Here is an 18,797-nt window from a genome sequence, read left to right on the forward strand (position 1 = left end):
CTTGATTTGGCACCATTGACTGTCCTTCAAAGTTCTGGCAATTCACCAACATATAAAATTCAATTCCCGAAGCATCAGGAAACCACAGCTAATAAATCAAGGCGTTTATTGATACTGATGGTCAAGATTTTTTTCAGTCATTTAGATTATCAAGAAATGGTTACACACAAAAATAGGTTCAAAAGTTTTCTGCATCCCATTAAATCAGAGTCCTCTGGAGATGACCTTAGTTTTTGAGAAGATAGAGAAATAAATGTATCTAAACATGTTTGTATGTTTCTTGATCATGTGTTGGCTTGATAATCCAACCCAAAATGATAATTCCATCATTTCATGTATTGATATGTAAAGACAGAAACTTCAGAGTTTTTGAAATTATAGTCTACATATAAATTCAAGTACTACATTAATTTCATTGTCCAAACATCCAAACTGCAATAATACATGGTATATATGCTAGGTACACGAGAAGGAGAATGCTGCTGGGTAAATGGTCAATGCCATGAGCTACTTCCATCTCTTATTTAGGCCCCAAAGAAACTATTATCTGAAAGAAGCCTTCCTACAACATGAATAAGGATTATAATAAGTATCAGGAATTCTGAGAGAACTAAATGAAATTGAGATGGGTTTGGAAAAGTTATGGGGATCACCAATATTTAAGTAATTCATTTAGCTAGAATAGGAACACCACAGGCTGCAGGAGCATGCTTTCCTTTCTTAAAGACAAGGTTTCCTCTCACAAAAGTCTCCAAAACTTTTCCGGATAACCTTCTTCCCATATAAGCAGAGAGGCTCTAAATACCAGAAAGATCATTGTTTTACACATGGGATTCAGAAGAACAGCCAGAATAGTAGCATGTATTGATAAAGTGGGCAATACTATATCTTCATGAAAGAGTTAATTTTTTCTGTTAATGGTTTCTCCCAAGAGAAAAGTAATTAAAAGCACAAAAAAAACAATTTGGTTCCTCTTGCATCTACTTTTCCAAAATGAAAATTTTCAAACATTAAAAAATAGCAAGAAGCCTCGACATAACAGTTTGAAGTTTAAATTATAATTAAGAACAAAGAAAAATCAAGACGTACAGGATGTTTAAGGAAAACAGGATAATGTTCATTCAGCTCAAACTCCACCTCTGGTTTCCAAACTACAATATCAGCATGGTTTCCGACAGCAATTGACCCCTAAAACATAAATGAAAATTTAGTCAGATTTGAACTGAATATTTCACAATCTCACAAGTAAATTTTTAAGTGCCTTTTCAAAAAGAAAATTAGACAACCAAATTACAGCTTTGTTTTAATTTGAAGTGAATTCTTTCAGCAAATGATAATATTGTAGTAACACATCAAACAAACACCTCTTACGTTGTTATCTTAGACAACAATGTAGAAACAAAGAGCTTGTTGGCTGGTCTAGACCAAACTGTTATTTCTTTTATTTATATGTATCAGTTATTTGGTTCAAAAAAATATTGTCCCAAGTAATGAAAAAATTAGATTGCAATAAGTTATTTAGAGTATACTGAAAGTGAGAGGCAAAGAAGGAAAGTAGAATTATGTCACCTTTGATTCTATCCCTGCAAATGTTGCAGGCTTCTTGCTCCACAGTAACGACAAGTGTTCCAGGGTTAGTCCATGTTTCTTCCCATAAGTCCACGTCACTGGAAGATCGAACTACAAGTCTCCCCATAGAACCTCAGTTAGTCTTTACACCAATTATAGCATTCAAAATTGCCATGTAAGTCTGAAGCATGGAAACTAGCGCATGGTTTTCTGATTATAATATTCTTTAAAAATCCGTCATCTGTGACACCCTCTAGTTATATTCGATTGCTGTGTATTTTCATCTATTTATATATTTACTTTATTTTGTATTCTTTAAATAAACCTTATATTGTACTTGAATAAGAAATTTTACAAATTTTTAGGAAATTAATATGAATTAGATTTCTATTACTTCCATTTGATATTGTTTAGTTTTTTAAATATTTTATTTAAATGATACAATTTAAATTTATTTAATTTTAATTTATTTTAGATTGTAAATACCATAACATAAAAAAATTACCTCCAAATAACACCACCAGTGACGGTGACCAAAAACTAATTATTACAGAAATCATTTAAAAATAACTATTATAAATTCCAATTTAAAAGCAATTAGGTAATATATACAAAAAATAATTTAACATATTACATACATTGAGAAAACAATGTTACAAGTCTCAAATCATTTAAAAATTAAACCAATTTAAATTGAGAAAACAATGTTAGAAGTCTAACATAGACTAAGATAAGATAATTTAATGTATTTAAATAAATGTAAACCTCATCCTATAAGATAATTTAATATATATAAATGAAGGTAAATCTCATTTTATAAGTTAATTTTGTGAGATTAAATTAGACTTAAAGTCTACTTTGTTGTATATTGTACATTTGGTCTCTAAGTGCACTTAAACAACTTAGCTCTTGTGTGGTAAGCTTTTATTAAGATTTTTGTAAAAGAATTTATTATGAAAATTACATGATCAACTAAAAAAGTGCTTATTCTGATAAGTTACCCGACCTTATTAAACTTACTAGAATTAAAAATCAATAAGCTCTTCTTATGGGCGAATGCAACTAATGAAAAACACGAACTATTTTCCTAACCTCAAATAAATTTCCCTTTAACTTCTTCTAAACACCCACTTATAGTCATTGAGTGGAAGCCAAAAATGTTTTATGTTCAACAACTTTTCTTAGAGACAATGACAATTGGCTTTAAGATGAGATCTCAAATATATCACTACAACATAAATTTACCATGTCCTTTGAAACTTCCCACTATCTATAATTATTCTTATTAAATTTGTTTATAAGATAACATTTACTTCCGTCTATATATATATTGTAAATTCGATAAGAATCTCCAACAAAAACTACACTACTCAGGCTACAAAATATGTGAAGTAGGGGATATACTCTCCAAATATTTGTATTATTATAGCTATATATGACCATCATTTATTAAACTATTACCTTGCATATTCATTATAAGAAAAACGGTCTAACTTCACTGCAAGAAAATTCACTAACCTGCAAAGATGATATGCCCCCCCAAGCCTTCAAAAAGTCACCTTCCTCAAGAAGCTTCATTTGAGGCACTGTTGGTGAATGATCAGAACTTAATAGGTCAATGTGTCCCTCCTGAAATGAAGAACAAAACAAGTAAATAACTGATGGGATCATGGATGATTAAAGCATGATAATGCTTTGTATTAGAGGACAAGAAGTGTACCAACACAGCCTTCCATAATTTTTCTCTGTTGTATGCATCACGAATGGGAGGGGAACACTTAAACCGAGTATCTCCATTTGGTATCTCTTCAGACGAGAAAGTTAAGTAATGGGGACAAGTCTCAACACTTATGCTGTCACCACGACTTTTTGCTTCCTGTGCTCTCATACCAATTGGCAAGTTCAACATTTAATCTTTACCATTACCAAGAGTCCATTGCCAACAGCATTGCAAAATGCTAGACATACTAAACGATGAAAATAGCACACAATACCTTAATCAGATCCAAGGAAGCACTTGAATCAGACAAGTGAGCAACGTGAACATGTGCTCCTTCTAAAGGACCACCAGTTCTTGTGTCTTTCGTAACACCTACAAGCTCTTTAATAGCTGCTTCCTCCCTGGAAAAGTAAACAAGACACTTCATAATTTTCTTTTTTTAAATTTCAAGAGCATTATGTCAATTAAGGAACATGATATTTATGGTCTAGAGTGTTGGGTCTATCGAGGAAGAGGTTTAGGATTTAGAAAGAGGTTCACTAGGAAGACACAAATATCATTGAGATATGAGTCCAACCATATAAGGGATTGACATTACTCTCTACCCAAAACCTTAAGGACCATTATACTTGTCTAAGCCGGTCACCAAGACAAACCATATGCTCTGATACTACTGTTGGGTCTATCGAGAAGGAGGTTCACCGAGGAGACACAAACACCAATGACATTTGAGCCCGGGATTGACACCACTCTCTACCCAAAACTTTAAGTCAATGAGTTAATGGATCTTTCACCTCTATATAGTGCTCGACTTTCTCATTTCTATCTAATTTGGAACTTGGATTCACATTTGGATTCCTAACATAATGACCATTTAGTTTAATGAGAAAATTAAGTCTTGAGATATCTTACCATGAAGGTGGTCTAGAGTGGAGATAGGTCAAATAAGTTCGCGGACCACCTTTATCATCAAGCTCCAAATGTTTTTTAGAATGTTGTTGAATCTCAGAGTGCACATATAAAGGCCTTCTGTACTTTGCCAGCACAGATAATCCCTCCTGAAAAGTACATTGTAAAACAGTTGAACAAGGGCAAAAAGAAAGCTACAGCCTTTTGCAAAACGTTACTCTAACAGATCTTTTGAGTGAAAATGTAATGCGAGAGGAACTAGGTGTGCAAATATAAAGAATTGTAATGAACTGATTAAAACAAAATTATAGCTATAACTTTACATAGTATATAAGGAATGTACCTTGATATGGTGAATAGTAGTCATAGGGAAGTCACTAATTCCTGAAGGACACATAAAAGACTATAAACACAAAAGGGAAAAAAAAGAGTCAGATCAAAAGTTAACAAATATTGTCATACAGATATATGATGGTTTTGAATCATGAAGACCTATAAGCAACTTTGCATAGTAATGCACAAGCTTTGAAATTATTACCTTCAAACCTAGAACACCGGCACTTAAGAGACCTTCAAGAACACTTTTGTTAAGTGCATTTTCAGGGATTAGGCCACCCCAAAATCCTGTATAAGATTAGAAGAAAATCTCAGAAACTCAATAATTGTATGCTATGAAAGATTTTGCTGCTCATACCAACATCAACATAGATTCTGTTCTCTGCAGCTTCAAGCTGGAAACAGGTGGAAACTTGGGTTAGTAGAAGAAAAGCTTATTTTATTCAACAGTCATCTATAAGTAACCATGCAAATTCAACACCTCCATAAACAGTTACACATACGGGATCAATATTTGATTGTCATGAAAATTTTAAATGATATATATCAGTTGAACTCCTACGTCTATCACTTTGATTGAAAACATTCAGTGTAAGAGGATGGATAGTATTTATTAGTTATTTACTTACTATATAGTATTTATTAGTTATTTACTTACTATATAGATAAACTTATTACTTCTATAAATTTAAATGCACATACAGGACCAATCACTGATACCTTAAGTTTCAGTGTTTCCTTAGACACAGTTGTTGGGTGATTGTTTAGAGGCATGTCAACGATTGTGGTTACACCACCTGTTGAAAGTTGAAACGATGTTGGAACATATCTATGTAATGTACATGAACCAAACTGAATAAGTTATGCATATCAACAAAAGTTGACAAACAGAACAAGTATGAAGTTATCAACCAAGTAACATCAGGTGAGGATTGATAAGTCATAACAAGTTGTTGTTTTCTTTGTTCCAAGATTGGAATCTAGATGCCCTTTAGAAGCATGGGAAAAGATATTAAGATTTCCCCTGAAGTCCTGCCAATTTCTTAGGTATACTACTAGTGAAGTAAATGTGTAGATCAATAGAGGAATAGCATCTGCATACCAGCAGCAGCAGCTCTGGTACCAGTATCAAATCCTTCCCATGTAGTTCTTCCTGGTTCATCAAGATGTACATGTCTGCCAAAGTATGTCATGTAAATAATTAGAGTGAGTAAAACAGACAGAAATCTTGTCAAAGATAAAAATAAAAAAAAATAAAAAAAATGTAGTTCCACTGATTATGAAGGTATTGTAATAAACTCTTCTAGCCTAGAATTTTTACTCATGATATACTATGTTTTTCTTCTAAAAGTGAAAAGAAACAAAAAGGGTATGAAACTGTTTTCTTCCTCTCTTTTTATTTATTTTTATTTTGGCTTTTTATTTTCCCCAGTTTCCTTCGTAGGGGGCTGATGAAGTATAAATTATACCATTGAATACTAATGATAATAAGAATACAACAAGAACAATGATAATAATAAAGATAGAAGGAACTTATTATGGGAGGAAGTAAATCCTCTTTTTAGTTCCTCTATTAATGCAATCTTTTCCAGCCTGCTACTTTTATAATGACTCGTATGCAACAATCTAATAGTCCAAAAGGAATTATTTTACTTATAATGACTGCTTCTGTGTTTAGTGAGATAAAACTCAATGAAGAAAATGACCACTTTTAAGATTCCATGTTACATAAGTAAGGACAGATATATGGAGCAAACAATTCCGATTTATCATGTGAAAGCCTAGTCTTCAAATAGGCCACTTAGACCTGAGTTCTTTTTAATCTCTCTAACTTGTAGTTTTCTCACTCTTCCTTTACCTATAATTATTAGGTTATCTTCCGCTGGTTTTAAACTCTTTATACCACTGCTTCTATTGGTCTTCTTCTCACATGATCAAACCATCTTAGTTACAATTTACTATATTTTCTTCATCACGCACATTCGTTCTTTCTCTATTCTCTATTTATAGATTCTTGCATTACTCAAATTATTATTGCACTGTTTTAACATTGATGTATGTGAAACATGCATCCAAAGAACAGCAGCAGACATCTTACACATCAATCAAGCCAGGCATGACAACAGCATCTCCATAATCAATTACTTCTTCATGCTTAGAGTTCCCCTGCTTACCATATCCCTCAGTGACAGATATTATTTTCCCTTCTTTTATCTCCACTGTTAATGGCCCATAAACAAAAGAATCAATCAACACATGTAAAATTCAAATCCGTAAACAACCTCGCACAACGTACATTTTCCGTCAGAAACAATCATAAACCTTACTTTACAGCTACATGGGATCAAATCTAAAGAGTGAAATAAGAATACAATGATCAAGGCTTGAAAAAGTAAAACCTGAACCAGAAATGATCCCTTGTGGGGTCACAATGCGTTTGCTAGTTATCCAGAAATGGCGATGGTGAAGAAGGCTGCACTTATTCTGTGTCAACTGTGGCAAAAAAGGTCAACAATATTCACCATTGCAGTTGAGGATATCATAACAAAAGTTCCAAACTAATCATAGTAGTAACTTCAGTGGCAAAAAACGAGAAAGTAAAGCCTTGTGCACAAGTTTTAAGCCAAAGTTGAGCTACTAAAATTTCAAACTGATTCTAAACTTTTGCTGGTTATGCAGACATAATGATGAATCAAAAAGCATGTGAATATAATAGATTAGATGAAACCTTAACGAGAGGATGTAACTGTGCCCTGTAAGAATCGTGCAAGTAAAAGAATACTAGGAAGGAAATGAGGAATGTTAGCAAAGGCAACACTCTCCACACAAACTGCTCCATTTCCCACTGATTCACCATTGTCATTGTGCTCTCTCTCCTTTTATAGTTTCATTATGGTACAGTTACTGCAACACACAAAAAACAGTACAGATGTTACCACCCTCAGACAAGACCCGTGTCTTACAAATGTTGAAGTTTCCATGCCACAAATTTCACATCTAAATTCCATTCTAATATTAACTCATTAGTTTCTTTAAAGTGATTCATCCCATCATTATCTTTCAATATATAGTTTACCTCAACTGGAATCTTTTAAAGTCTTCACCTTTGTTAACAATTTTTTTTAATAACTCTTTTATAACACATTATTTTATTAATTCTTATATTTGAAACAGAAGAATTACAACTTACCACATAAAACAGTTGTAAAAAAGTTATTAAAATAACATTTTTCTTATTAATAATGTTTTGTAAACCATGCATTAAAAATAATTATTTTTTAATATGGCTAATACTTTCAAGAGCAACTTTAAACGGTTAACTTACATGTTACTTAACTTTAAAAAACTTTTTTTAATTTTAATTGTTGAAACACATAGCTATAAAAAGAATTTTGTTTAAATAACATTAAATAGGCCTAAAATAAATTAATGAAAAATATACAACATCATTTAAGCAACTCGTTTAATGTTTATTGTTGTTAAGAAAAATAATAAAACATTTTAAGTTTGAAATGAAATATGGCATTTAGTAAGGCTTTCTTCACTTAAATGGATTTGGGGGAGAGTGATTGAGGAGATTTGAGAAGATTTGAAGGTAAAATTTTGTGTTGTTTATTTGACTGAATTTGAAGGTAAACGAGAGTGAATTTGAAAGTAAATTTTTTTAATCTATCATGTCAATCAAATCCTACATTAATTCTTACAAACTTTACTTCCAAATTCACTCTCACTTACCTCCAAATTCACTCAAATAAACAACAACAAAAATTTACTAAATTCTCTCAAATCCCTTGAATCACTCTTTCAAATTCATTCAAGTGAATAAGGCCTAAAAGACCATTAATATATATATATATATTAGTTGACAAAAAAATTCTTATTCATAAAGAAAGATATACTTTAAACATATTTTAATAATTTTTATTTTTAATTTAAAATAAAAAAATTAGAAATTATTCAAATATCCTTCTTAAAATCGATAAAAAAGTACTTTTATCAACTAAAATTTAATACATTTTAATAGGTTACATAAGTTAACCAACTCACACACACACACACACATATATATATATATATATATATATATATATATATATATATATATGTATAAATATAAATTTAATTTCTTTTACAAATTTAAAAATTGAAATTTAAATAAAAAACACTTGATTTAATATTTTAAAATTTATTTGGATAATATATGAATAAAAAATTAAAATTAGAAGAATGATTTTTAATTTTAATTAAAAGAAATTATTTTTAATTGAATCAATAGTTGACTACCACACAGCCAGCCAGAGGCTCCTTTCCTGTGATCCAATTCCAAGCCTCTATTTGTTTACATATTTTGAAACATAATTTAAATTATTAGATGATAAACTTTATAATATTATTTATATTTTACTATTTAGTAATACGATGTAATTGAAAAATATGTATATACATAAATATTAATTTGAAAACTCTTGTAACTCATTTAAAAAGTTAGAAGAAAGATTAGTTTACATTAATTTTGAATTCAAATTTAAAATTATATTAAAACCAATTTACAAGTTAAAGTTTCTAGAAAAAATATGATTTTTTTCAAGGAAATATTTCATTACATAAAAATTGTTTTCTTCATATATGATGTTGGATTTATCCATTTCCATCTAATACAAGACCTAGAGTTGCTTTTAGATTTCCAACAAGAGAAACTAATCCACAATAATCAAATTTGTAAATTTGATTTTTTTTTCAACAACAAATGTATAATAATTTAATTTAAAACTTATCCTATTGGTTGAACTCTGAAGAAATAAAAAAAAAAGGTTGATGAATATGGAAGAGAAAATAGAATTGTATTCCAACCCTTATCAGTGAATCCCACGTTGTTGAATGTCAGCAACAGTAGTATCTGTTGGTGGTTCATTTTCACATAGAACTGCTCGTAATAGCACCGTTCCAGAAAAGTTAAAGAAAAAGGATGAATTATTATATTTTTTAGTATTATTTTCACAGTATAAGATTGAGTTTTTGTAGTTTTGAATTTTTTACAAGAATTATTGATCTTTAACTTTTGGAGATGCCCTTCTGAACCAATTAGTGGCAAGTGTTTTTCTTTGTGTATAGCATGCTTCAATTTAATACCAACATACCAACTTGATGAGTCAATCCTCTTCTGTGTCTCTTCCTTTAATGCTATGTCCTGAATTACTTCACACATTATTTGATGTAAGATGCTGCACTTCTTTGTCTTTTCTTCAATCTTCTCCATAATTGCATACATAATTCCACAACCCAATAATACTTTTTCCTATACTATTATATAAGCGACTTTCTCACGTCCTAAATTTTTCTAACAAATTACGTTAATCAAATGTAATGATTTTTGGATATTGATTTTATAATTTAGAAACTATTTATAGTAAAATTAAATTACAATTTTTTACTTCTTCATTATAATTATTGTGTTTAAAAGCTCATTATTTGATGAATGCGCAAGTGCTTACAATTTTGTTAGATATTGATTTTTTTTCAAATTGAATACATTTTGATGTAAAATATTGGATGTAAAAAATTGGCCTATATCGATTCATATGTTAGAACTTTAAGCTTTATCCAAAAGTAAGTTTATAAGATTTTCACATAAGATAAGATTTATACTCATTTGAATACTTTAAATTTGTTTTATCTTTATTTTTATTCGATGTTCACATCTTTCAAAAGTTTCAAAACACAAAGTTATATTTTCTTTTTTTTTCTCTCCCATGAACTAGAAGAAGAATCCTCATTCAAGATTAGAAATGTAGGACGGTACGATGGTTAGTAGCTAGGAAACATGGATATTTTTCATGATCTGATATGTGCAGAGAAGAACTCAAGAATTTGCAAAGTTGTAATCTACGTTATAGAAAAGTGCAGTATTATTTTATTATCCAAAACATCCAAACGGATATAATACAAGCAAACGCACTAGTCTATGAGAAGGAAAAGGCTTGCTCAATGGCCGATGCCAGCAGCTACTTCCATCTCTTATTTATGTCCCCAGTGAAACTTGCATCTGAAAGGTACCTGTCTACAACATGAACAATGTTCATGATAAGCATCAAGAACTCTCAGAGAACCAAATGAAATTGAGATGGGTTTGGAAAGCTATGGTGATCACCAATATTTAACTGATTCATGTGGCTAGAATTTGAACACCACAGGCTGCAGGAGCATGCTTCCCATCCTTAAACACAAGATTTCCTCTCACATAAGTGTCCATAACTTTTCCTGATAACCTACTTCCCATGTAAGCAGAGAGTTCCTGAATACCAAACAGTCATTGCTTCACATATGGGATTTCACAAAAGCAGCCAAATATATTTTTTTCAGAACATGAAAAATCATGCAACACTAACAGAATGTCTTAATAAGGTGGTAAACACTGAATGTTCATGCAACAGAGAAAAGTCTTGTTTTTCAAAAAGGAATCAGCAAAATAAATAGATAAATGATATTATCTGGGGTGAGTAAATTTGTTTGTATTGTAGTGGGAAGAACAACTTGGTTCCTCTGGCATCTATGAGTAAGAAAAAGAAAGTCAGACAAAATGAGTTTGATAACAGAGTAAAGAAAAATTAAGACATACGTAATGTTTAATGAAAACAGGATAATTGTCATCCAGGTCGAACTCCTGCTCTGGTTGCCAAACTACAATATCTGCATGGTTTCCAACTTCAATAGTCCCCTAAAAAATGGAAAATTAGTTAGATTTGAACAGACATTATTTTGTAAGAAGCATACACGTTGACTTGAAAATTGCACAAGTAAATGTTCAAGTGTCTCATCACGAAGCATTCTCAAAAAATATTTCTGTAACCAAATCACAGAGAATGAAGAGAATAAAGCTGTAATTATTAGATATACTATACTGAGTCAGGCAAAGAAGAAAACACCTTTGATTCTATCCCAGCAAGTGCTGCAGGTCTCTTGCTCCACAATAACGACAACTGTTCTATAGTTAGTCCATATTTCTTCCCGTACGACCACGTCACCGGAAGATTAAACTACAAGTCTCCCAATAGAACATCAGTTAGTCTTTAGGCCAATTACAGCATCCACAGTTATAATATAAATAAAAAGTTAAATTCAGACTACTGAGTCTGAAATAAGGAAACTAGCACCAGCACATGCATGGCTTTCTGATTAAAATACTGCAGAAATCATCCATCACGGTCCTTAAGGATGACTGCATGCTTTGAGGTAAACAAATTAAGCTCTTCTTCAAAATATTCTTATCACATTACGGGGTACTTTCAATATGCTAAAGGAAGTAAAAACAAAGTTCTGGCTAGAATAATCGTAGACCAAGAAAAGAAAGATTAAGAGGTGATAGAGCCCAAGGATTTATATCAAAGTTCCATATCAGGAAATAGTTGTCAAGAAAGGTGAGTAAGGATGGAAACTCCTACACCCTATCAATATTTTAGCTGTTCAGTTTCATGATAAACCTATTCAGCTCTTCCAGATTGCGCTGTGATAAGGATGGCCATTTGTTGGGGCACATGCATAGGACTGGTCCTTGGAAAATCACTCATCCATCCCTTCCCACTAAAACACTGAATTATGTCATTATATTATTGGAAATACTCATTAATCTTATTCAATTGTTTATTAAGTAGATAAGAACCAACCTCAAGCATGAAAGCAAGATTCAATCTAATACTTGGCTATGCATTCATTCAAAGATCAACTTGTAGATTGATAATTGATTACAAATAGGTTCATATTGTAGCATTGCAGTAGGAAAAATGGTCTAACAAGAAAAATCACTAACCTGCAAAGATGATATGCCCCCCCAAGCCTTCAAGAAGTCACCCTCCTCAAGAAGCTTGAGTTCAGGCACAGTTGGTGAATGATCAGTTGTTAACAGGTCAATGTGTCCCTCCTTAAATGAAGAGTAAAACAAACAAACAAACAAAAAAAAAGATGAGATCATAAATGATTAAAGTAAGACAATACTAGGTATTTGTGGAGAGGAAGCATACCAATACAGCCTCCCATAATTTGTCTTTGTTTTGTGCATCACGAATGGGTGGGGAACACTTAAAACGAGTATCTCCATTTGGTATCTCTTCAGAGGTGAAAGCCAGGTAGTGAGGACAAGTCTCGACGCTTATGCTATCACCTCGACTTTTTGCTTCCTGTACATTATAGATGTATAATATTAGCAATCCAGTCAATTGGTATACTCCACAATTAATTTTAACCAGGCAACTCAATGATCAGAGTACCTTAATCAGATCTAAGGAAGCACTTGAATCAGACAAGTGGACAATATGAATATGTGCTCCTTCTAAAGAACCACCAATTCCAGTGTCCTTCGAAACACCTACAAGTTGTCTAATGGCTGCCTCCTCCCTGGAAAAGTAAAAAAGAGTTTTAATAAAAAAATTCTGAAAACTTAGTGACAATTAAAGATGAATGATATTGTGCTCATCCAAGATTCTAAGTGCATTGTATCATGCAAAATCACAGCGGATGGATATTTCATATTGCTAGGTTCTCTAAAACTATTCAGAAATATCTTGAGTTATGTAATTTACAATTCTCTAGAGCAAGGACACTTTCATCTCCTCAACACCCTCAATCAATACCAACTCAAGCGAAAGCCTTCGATAAACAAATTCAGCTATGAAAACTTAGGATAAATTTAAGCAGTAGTATGATCGATTTCATGTTTTGATATGACAGAACGAACAAACAAGAGGAATCATTTATCCAAAACAATTTATGTCTTAATGTAATGTTTATTTATTCAGAAAACAAAAACCTTACAATGTCTTACCATGAAGGTGGTCTGGTGTTGAGATATGTCAAATAATCATGTGGATCACGGTTGTCATCATGCTCCAAATCATTGCCATAATCTTGTACAAGCTCAGAATGCACAACTATAGGTCTTTTATATTTTGCCAACACTGATAATCCCGCCTGAAAAATACATTTTCTAAACAATTTAGCAATAGCTACTCCTTAGTGTACAACATTACCCCATCACAGACAGTGTGTTTTGCTGCGTTTATATGAAAGCAGAAGTGGGTGTGCAAAGAAATATAAAAAACTTCATGGAACTGAATAAAAAACTCCCAGCTATAACTTCACATGAACGTACCTTGATATGGTCAATAGTTGTCATAGGAAAGTCATTAATTCCTGAAGGACACATAAAAGACTGCAAACAGAAAAGGGAGAAGACGAAAGTGGGTCAGAGTTGGACCAAAAAGCCAACAGATATCTGATGGCTTGAACTGTTGAGAAAGAACTCATATTATCACATATGTTGAATAAATCATGTTTAATTCCAAGATGATGGGACGATACATGAACACAGAAATTCAGGAATCCCCAGCAAAATAGTGCCAAACCACTTCAAAGATAAATACTAACGAGAGCCATATACCAAAAATGTCTAAAATACATACATTCTAGGCTTTAAAGTACCAAATTAATGCAAGGTGAAGTATCGAATGCAATAATTAACTTCTTCGAAAATGTTCCATCATAAAGTTGATCCTGTGAATATGTCCTTGACTTCTAAGCAAAGTTGCAAGGGTAATACACAAGTTTTCAAATGCTTACCTTCACACCAAGAACACCAGCACTCAAGAGATCGTCAAGAATAGTTAGATTAAGGGCATTTTCAGGGACCAGGCCTCCCCAAAATCCTGTATAAGATTACAAAAAAGGTCTCAGTAACTCCACCAGTTATATGTTAAGACAGAATTCATTGGTCATACCAACATCAACATAGATTTTATCCTCTGCAGCGTCAAGCTGGAAAGAAGGGGAAACTTATGTCAGAACATTAATTGCATGGAAAAAATTAAATGATGTACGTCAAAAGGAACTCCATTTATTTCTTTGAAATGAAAAAATTCATCATAAGATGGATATTACTTAAACTCACACAGGATCACTAATACCTTAAGCTTCAGCGTCTCCTTAGACACGGTTGTAGGGTAATTGTTTAGAGGCATGTCAACCACTGTGGTTACTCCACCTGTTGAAAGATTGTTGGAACAGATCCATTCAAAATGTATATAAACCAAACTAAATAAGTTATGCATATCAATAACATTATAAATAGACAGTATAACTATCATTAGGAAGACAGTGAAAAATGATACAAGTTATCCACTGTGTAACATCTGACGAGGGGTGATAATTTCATTCAAGTTAGTGTTTTCTTTGTTCTAGGCTTGAAATCTAGATGCACTAAAAGAAGCATCGGAAAAAATTATCAAGATTTTCCCTGAAATATCCAATCAAGTTCCAACGTACACTACTAATAAAGAAAATATGTATATCAATAGAGCAAAACATCTTCATACCAGCAGCAGCAGCTCTGGTACCAGTATCAAATCCTTCCCACTCGGTTCTTCCCGGTTCATCAAGATGTACGTGCCTGGCAAAGTAAGTAATTCAGATAATCAAGTTTAAATATACAACGAACCAGCTGGAGTGATAATCAACTCTTCTAGTCTACCATTCCCACTCTAGTAAATTCTTGCATGCCCTAACCTATTATTATTAAGCTATTCAACACTGATTGTATATAGAAAATGCATCAAACAACGTTGTCAAAATAAACAATAAGAAGATGAATTTCAAAACTTACACATCAATCAAGCCAGGCATGACAACAGCATCTCCATAATCTATTATTTCTTCTTGCTTAGACTGGCCCTGCTTACCATATCCCTCAACCACAGATACTATTCTCCCTTCATTTATCTCCACTGTTAAGGTTCCGCAAATAAAATCAGTTAACACGTGTACATAGGTAAGTTTTACATGTACAATTGAAACAAGAAATGGTCAAGAGAAAAAACAGTCTTCAGTTCACTGTTAACGATTTCATGTTACGGCCACTCAGGTGAGTCCTAACTCTTAAAACCCTCACCTCAAGTATATCCCTTTTTTTCTTCATTCTTCATTTTAAGATTATCTAAAATGGAACCATTTAATTGGATACGTTCTACAATAGCACTTTCTTTGTTATTTCATATGCACAGAAGATCCTGCACTAAACACAGTCATACACAAAATCCCACAACCCTACTCAACACAAAACACTTTACAACCTCACACAACGAAATGAAGAGTAAAACAAAAATATAATACTCAAGGATCAAAGAAGTAAAACCTGAACCAGAAATGATCCCCTGTGGGGTCACGATGCGTTTGCTGGATATCCAGAAGTGGTGATGGGGAAGAAGGCTGCATTTACTCCGTGGCAACTGTAGAACAAAAAGTCAACAACCTTTAACCCGCACGTCTTCTTCAATTCTTAAATCAGGACAGTTGAGATTGTGATGACAAAAGTTCGGAACTAGTCACAGTGACCACATAGTGGCAGAAAACGAGGAAGTCGTGTGACAACTTTGAAGTCAAAGTTGTACTAAAAGGTTTTTGCCGGTTATAAAACCATAATCGTGAACGAAAAAGCATGAGAAAGAACCAACCTTTATGATAGGATATAACTGCGCCGTGTCTGAATTCTGGAAGTAGAAGAATACCAAAAAGGAAACAAGGATTGTTAGCAAAGGCAACACCCTCCACACAAACTGATCCATTTCACACTCTCACTGCTATTGTGCTCTCTCTACTTTGATACTGTGATTGTTATATAACTATGGAATGTGTGGTCATTACAGCAGATAGATGTTCCAGAGAGTACATGATTTTAACTTTCAAGGTATTTATCATATCAACTTCGAATTTGGTAATTAGCTTGTGCAGGATTACTCGAGATAATCCAATAATTTAATAATAAATAATAATGTTTTATTGATCTGATTATTCAAAATCACGTGTATGATTAATTTAATTTTGTTATGCAAATTTATGTGATTGGTCCAAGCGAAAGAACAAGACAGAGAATTGTAAAGAATAGAAAATGAAAAGAGGTACAATCAATCTCTTTGCAAAATTCTAACTAGTAATGAATAAATAAATGGATTCCACGTTCACCATTGTCAGCAACAGTACGACATCGTGCATGTGGACCACCTCGCGGTGCACATGTCTGTTTCTCTTTATTTCTTATCTGATGATAATGCTATTATCACATGTAGTAGAATATTTCAGAAATGTTATTTAAATATTCATGAATAAGAATCCTATTAAAAAATTGAGATTAATGATAATGTTGAAACGGTTTGACACTATCAGGTAATCACATAATTTTTAATATACGAAAAATTGGTTACATTATCTGTTTGGATTAGCACTATATTGTTTTTTCTGTCTAAAATTGAATTTTTAATGATAATGTTGAAACGGTTTGACACTATCAAGTAATCACATAATTTTTAATATACGAAAAATTGGTTACATTATCTGGTTGGATTAGCACTATATTATTTTTTCTGTCTAAAATTAAATTTAGGAATTCAATAATTCAGAGCCGTTTCAAGAGATCCAATGATTGCAATTCAAGATAACCGAAATTTGATTTGAATTTTCGTGAATTTAATTGAGCTGTAAATTTGAAATTCAGATTTTATGAAATTAAGTTTTAAAATGAATTTTCGTGATTTTGGTTAACATATATTTTGGAATTTGGTTTCCCGAAAAGTTAAGTTTTGATTTGATTTTTCGGATAATTGAGATGTGACTTAATTTTTCGTGATTTTAATCAAATTAGAACTCGACTGTTTAAAACAAATTTCAAGATACATTTTATTCAAATTATATGAAAATTCATTTAAAATTTTGATTTTTGAAATTTGAATTCCAAATTACAGTTTGGTTAAATTCACAAAAATTCAAGTCAAATAATTATTTAGAAATCAAATCTAATCTATCCAAATATCATGTTATTTATGTAAATATTAACTATAATATATTACCTAGAAAAAAAAGTATGTTATATCAGAAAAAAAATTAAACAACCGTTAACAAATTGTAGAGGAAAGCATTAATGAGGGAAAATATCTCTTTAATATCTACATAACTATTTCTTATTACCCTTAATAAATATAATGATTATTGATGTAAATTTTAAATAACAAATATGTTCGATACAAAATTATTTTTTCTTTCTAAAAGACATTTATAGATTAAATATTTGAGCATGCAGATATATCATGAAATAGTTATATACACATTTATCTAATCAACTTTTTTTATCTTGTATTTAAATATTACATTAATCATTTGACTAGTCCAATTTTCGTTTGATAAAACTAAAACGAAAAATAAAATATTTTCTAACTATTTTTTTTTTACTTACATTAACTTCAGGTTATCGGTCAAGGCAGAATAACTTGTGTACTAATGTTTTCTGTTTATATAACTTCTATTGTTGGGTGTTTTTTCTTTTATTAATTTTTGGTGTAAAGTAATTGTATAAGATTAAAAGCAATAAAAGTTAAATATTTTTCATCGTTCATATATTTGGGAATTTTTTATATAACCATCAATGAAAATTTTCAATTTTGGTTTTCGATCATTTTTATTCCTGTTCCTATCAATTACTAACAGTTTGTGTAATTGCATTCCCAAAGATAAAATTAATCAATTGATTAGTATTATTCAATTGAAAAAGTATATAAAAATATTGAAGGAAACAATTTTTTTAAAAACGAATTTTTATTTAGAATAACCTATACCAAATTTTAGTTAATAAAAATATTCATATTCCTAAAAAAGTACTTTAAATACAAAAGTATTTTAATAATTTTATTTTTAATTTAAAATAAAAAAATCAAAAATTATTTAAATACATCTAATTTTAAAATTTAGAATGCATAATATATGAAAATATTTTTGCCAAATATATATATATATATATATATATATATATATATATATATATATATATAAATAAGTAATCTAAAAAATTATATTATTTCACTTATTCTATTGTTCCAAAAAGTTGTATTGCCTCTTATATATATTAATCACTTTTTGAAACACTAATAATTTGTAAAATAGAGACAAACACAGGCAATACAATACTCTTTAGTTTTCAAGTACTCATCGATGACACCATTAAAATCCATTGTCCTTTTAGTAATAATTGTGCATTTAAAACTCTTAAACGTCTCTCATTAATATGGCTTATTACATAAAAAATAATTAAAAATCTGTCTAAAGCACAGGCAAGAGTGTTGCAAACTTTGCTAAAATATTGCTTTAATTCCTTAAAGAGTTTTTCCAGATACTGTTAGCAAAATCCTATATTTTACAATATAAAACATATTAAGATAAAAAACGAATAGGAATT

General features: G+C 31.2%; 2 protein-coding genes across 4 annotated transcripts; both read right to left on the reverse strand.

Annotated features, from left to right (window-relative positions):
• Positions 1-252: 252 nt before the first annotated feature.
• LOC124830195 (allantoinase-like) lies at positions 253-7,421 on the reverse strand. Of its 2 annotated transcripts, none has more exons than XM_047303852.2 (16): positions 7,263-7,421; positions 6,934-7,027; positions 6,633-6,753; positions 5,637-5,710; positions 5,255-5,331; positions 4,893-4,929; positions 4,737-4,822; positions 4,542-4,601; positions 4,202-4,347; positions 3,564-3,690; positions 3,290-3,445; positions 3,088-3,198; positions 1,570-1,680; positions 1,090-1,188; positions 654-797; positions 253-558 (listed from the first exon to the last, which is right to left on the reverse strand). In XM_047303852.2, exons 1-15 carry the CDS (start codon positions 7,395-7,397, stop codon positions 669-671), a joined length of 1,563 nt encoding a protein of 520 aa, XP_047159808.1. In that variant the 5' UTR covers positions 7,398-7,421; the 3' UTR covers positions 253-558; positions 654-668. The 2 variants fall into 2 exon arrangements, with proteins under 2 accessions (XP_047159808.1, XP_047159807.1); XM_047303851.2 differs by having other exon boundaries at positions 257-562.
• A 2,980-nt stretch (positions 7,422-10,401) lies between these two features.
• On the reverse strand, positions 10,402-16,241 carry LOC124830196 (allantoinase-like). 2 transcript variants are annotated; one of them, XM_047303854.2, is made up of 16 exons: positions 16,030-16,241; positions 15,711-15,804; positions 15,183-15,303; positions 14,896-14,969; positions 14,488-14,564; positions 14,302-14,338; positions 14,144-14,229; positions 13,677-13,736; positions 13,350-13,495; positions 12,796-12,922; positions 12,550-12,705; positions 12,339-12,449; positions 11,458-11,568; positions 11,151-11,249; positions 10,683-10,826; positions 10,402-10,588 (listed from the first exon to the last, which is right to left on the reverse strand). In XM_047303854.2, the coding sequence occupies exons 1-15, from the start codon at positions 16,138-16,140 to the stop codon at positions 10,698-10,700; spliced, it is 1,539 nt and encodes a 512-aa protein (XP_047159810.1). In that variant the 5' UTR covers positions 16,141-16,241; the 3' UTR covers positions 10,402-10,588; positions 10,683-10,697. The 2 variants fall into 2 exon arrangements, with proteins under 2 accessions (XP_047159810.1, XP_047159809.1); XM_047303853.2 differs by having other exon boundaries at positions 10,402-10,592.
• Positions 16,242-18,797: the final 2,556 nt, after the last annotated feature.

Source organism: Vigna umbellata, chromosome 5 (genome assembly GCF_029865625.1).
Source record: "Vigna umbellata cultivar VRB3 chromosome 5, Vumbellata_1.0, whole genome shotgun sequence".
Lineage (NCBI taxonomy): Eukaryota > Viridiplantae > Streptophyta > Magnoliopsida > Fabales > Fabaceae > Vigna > Vigna umbellata.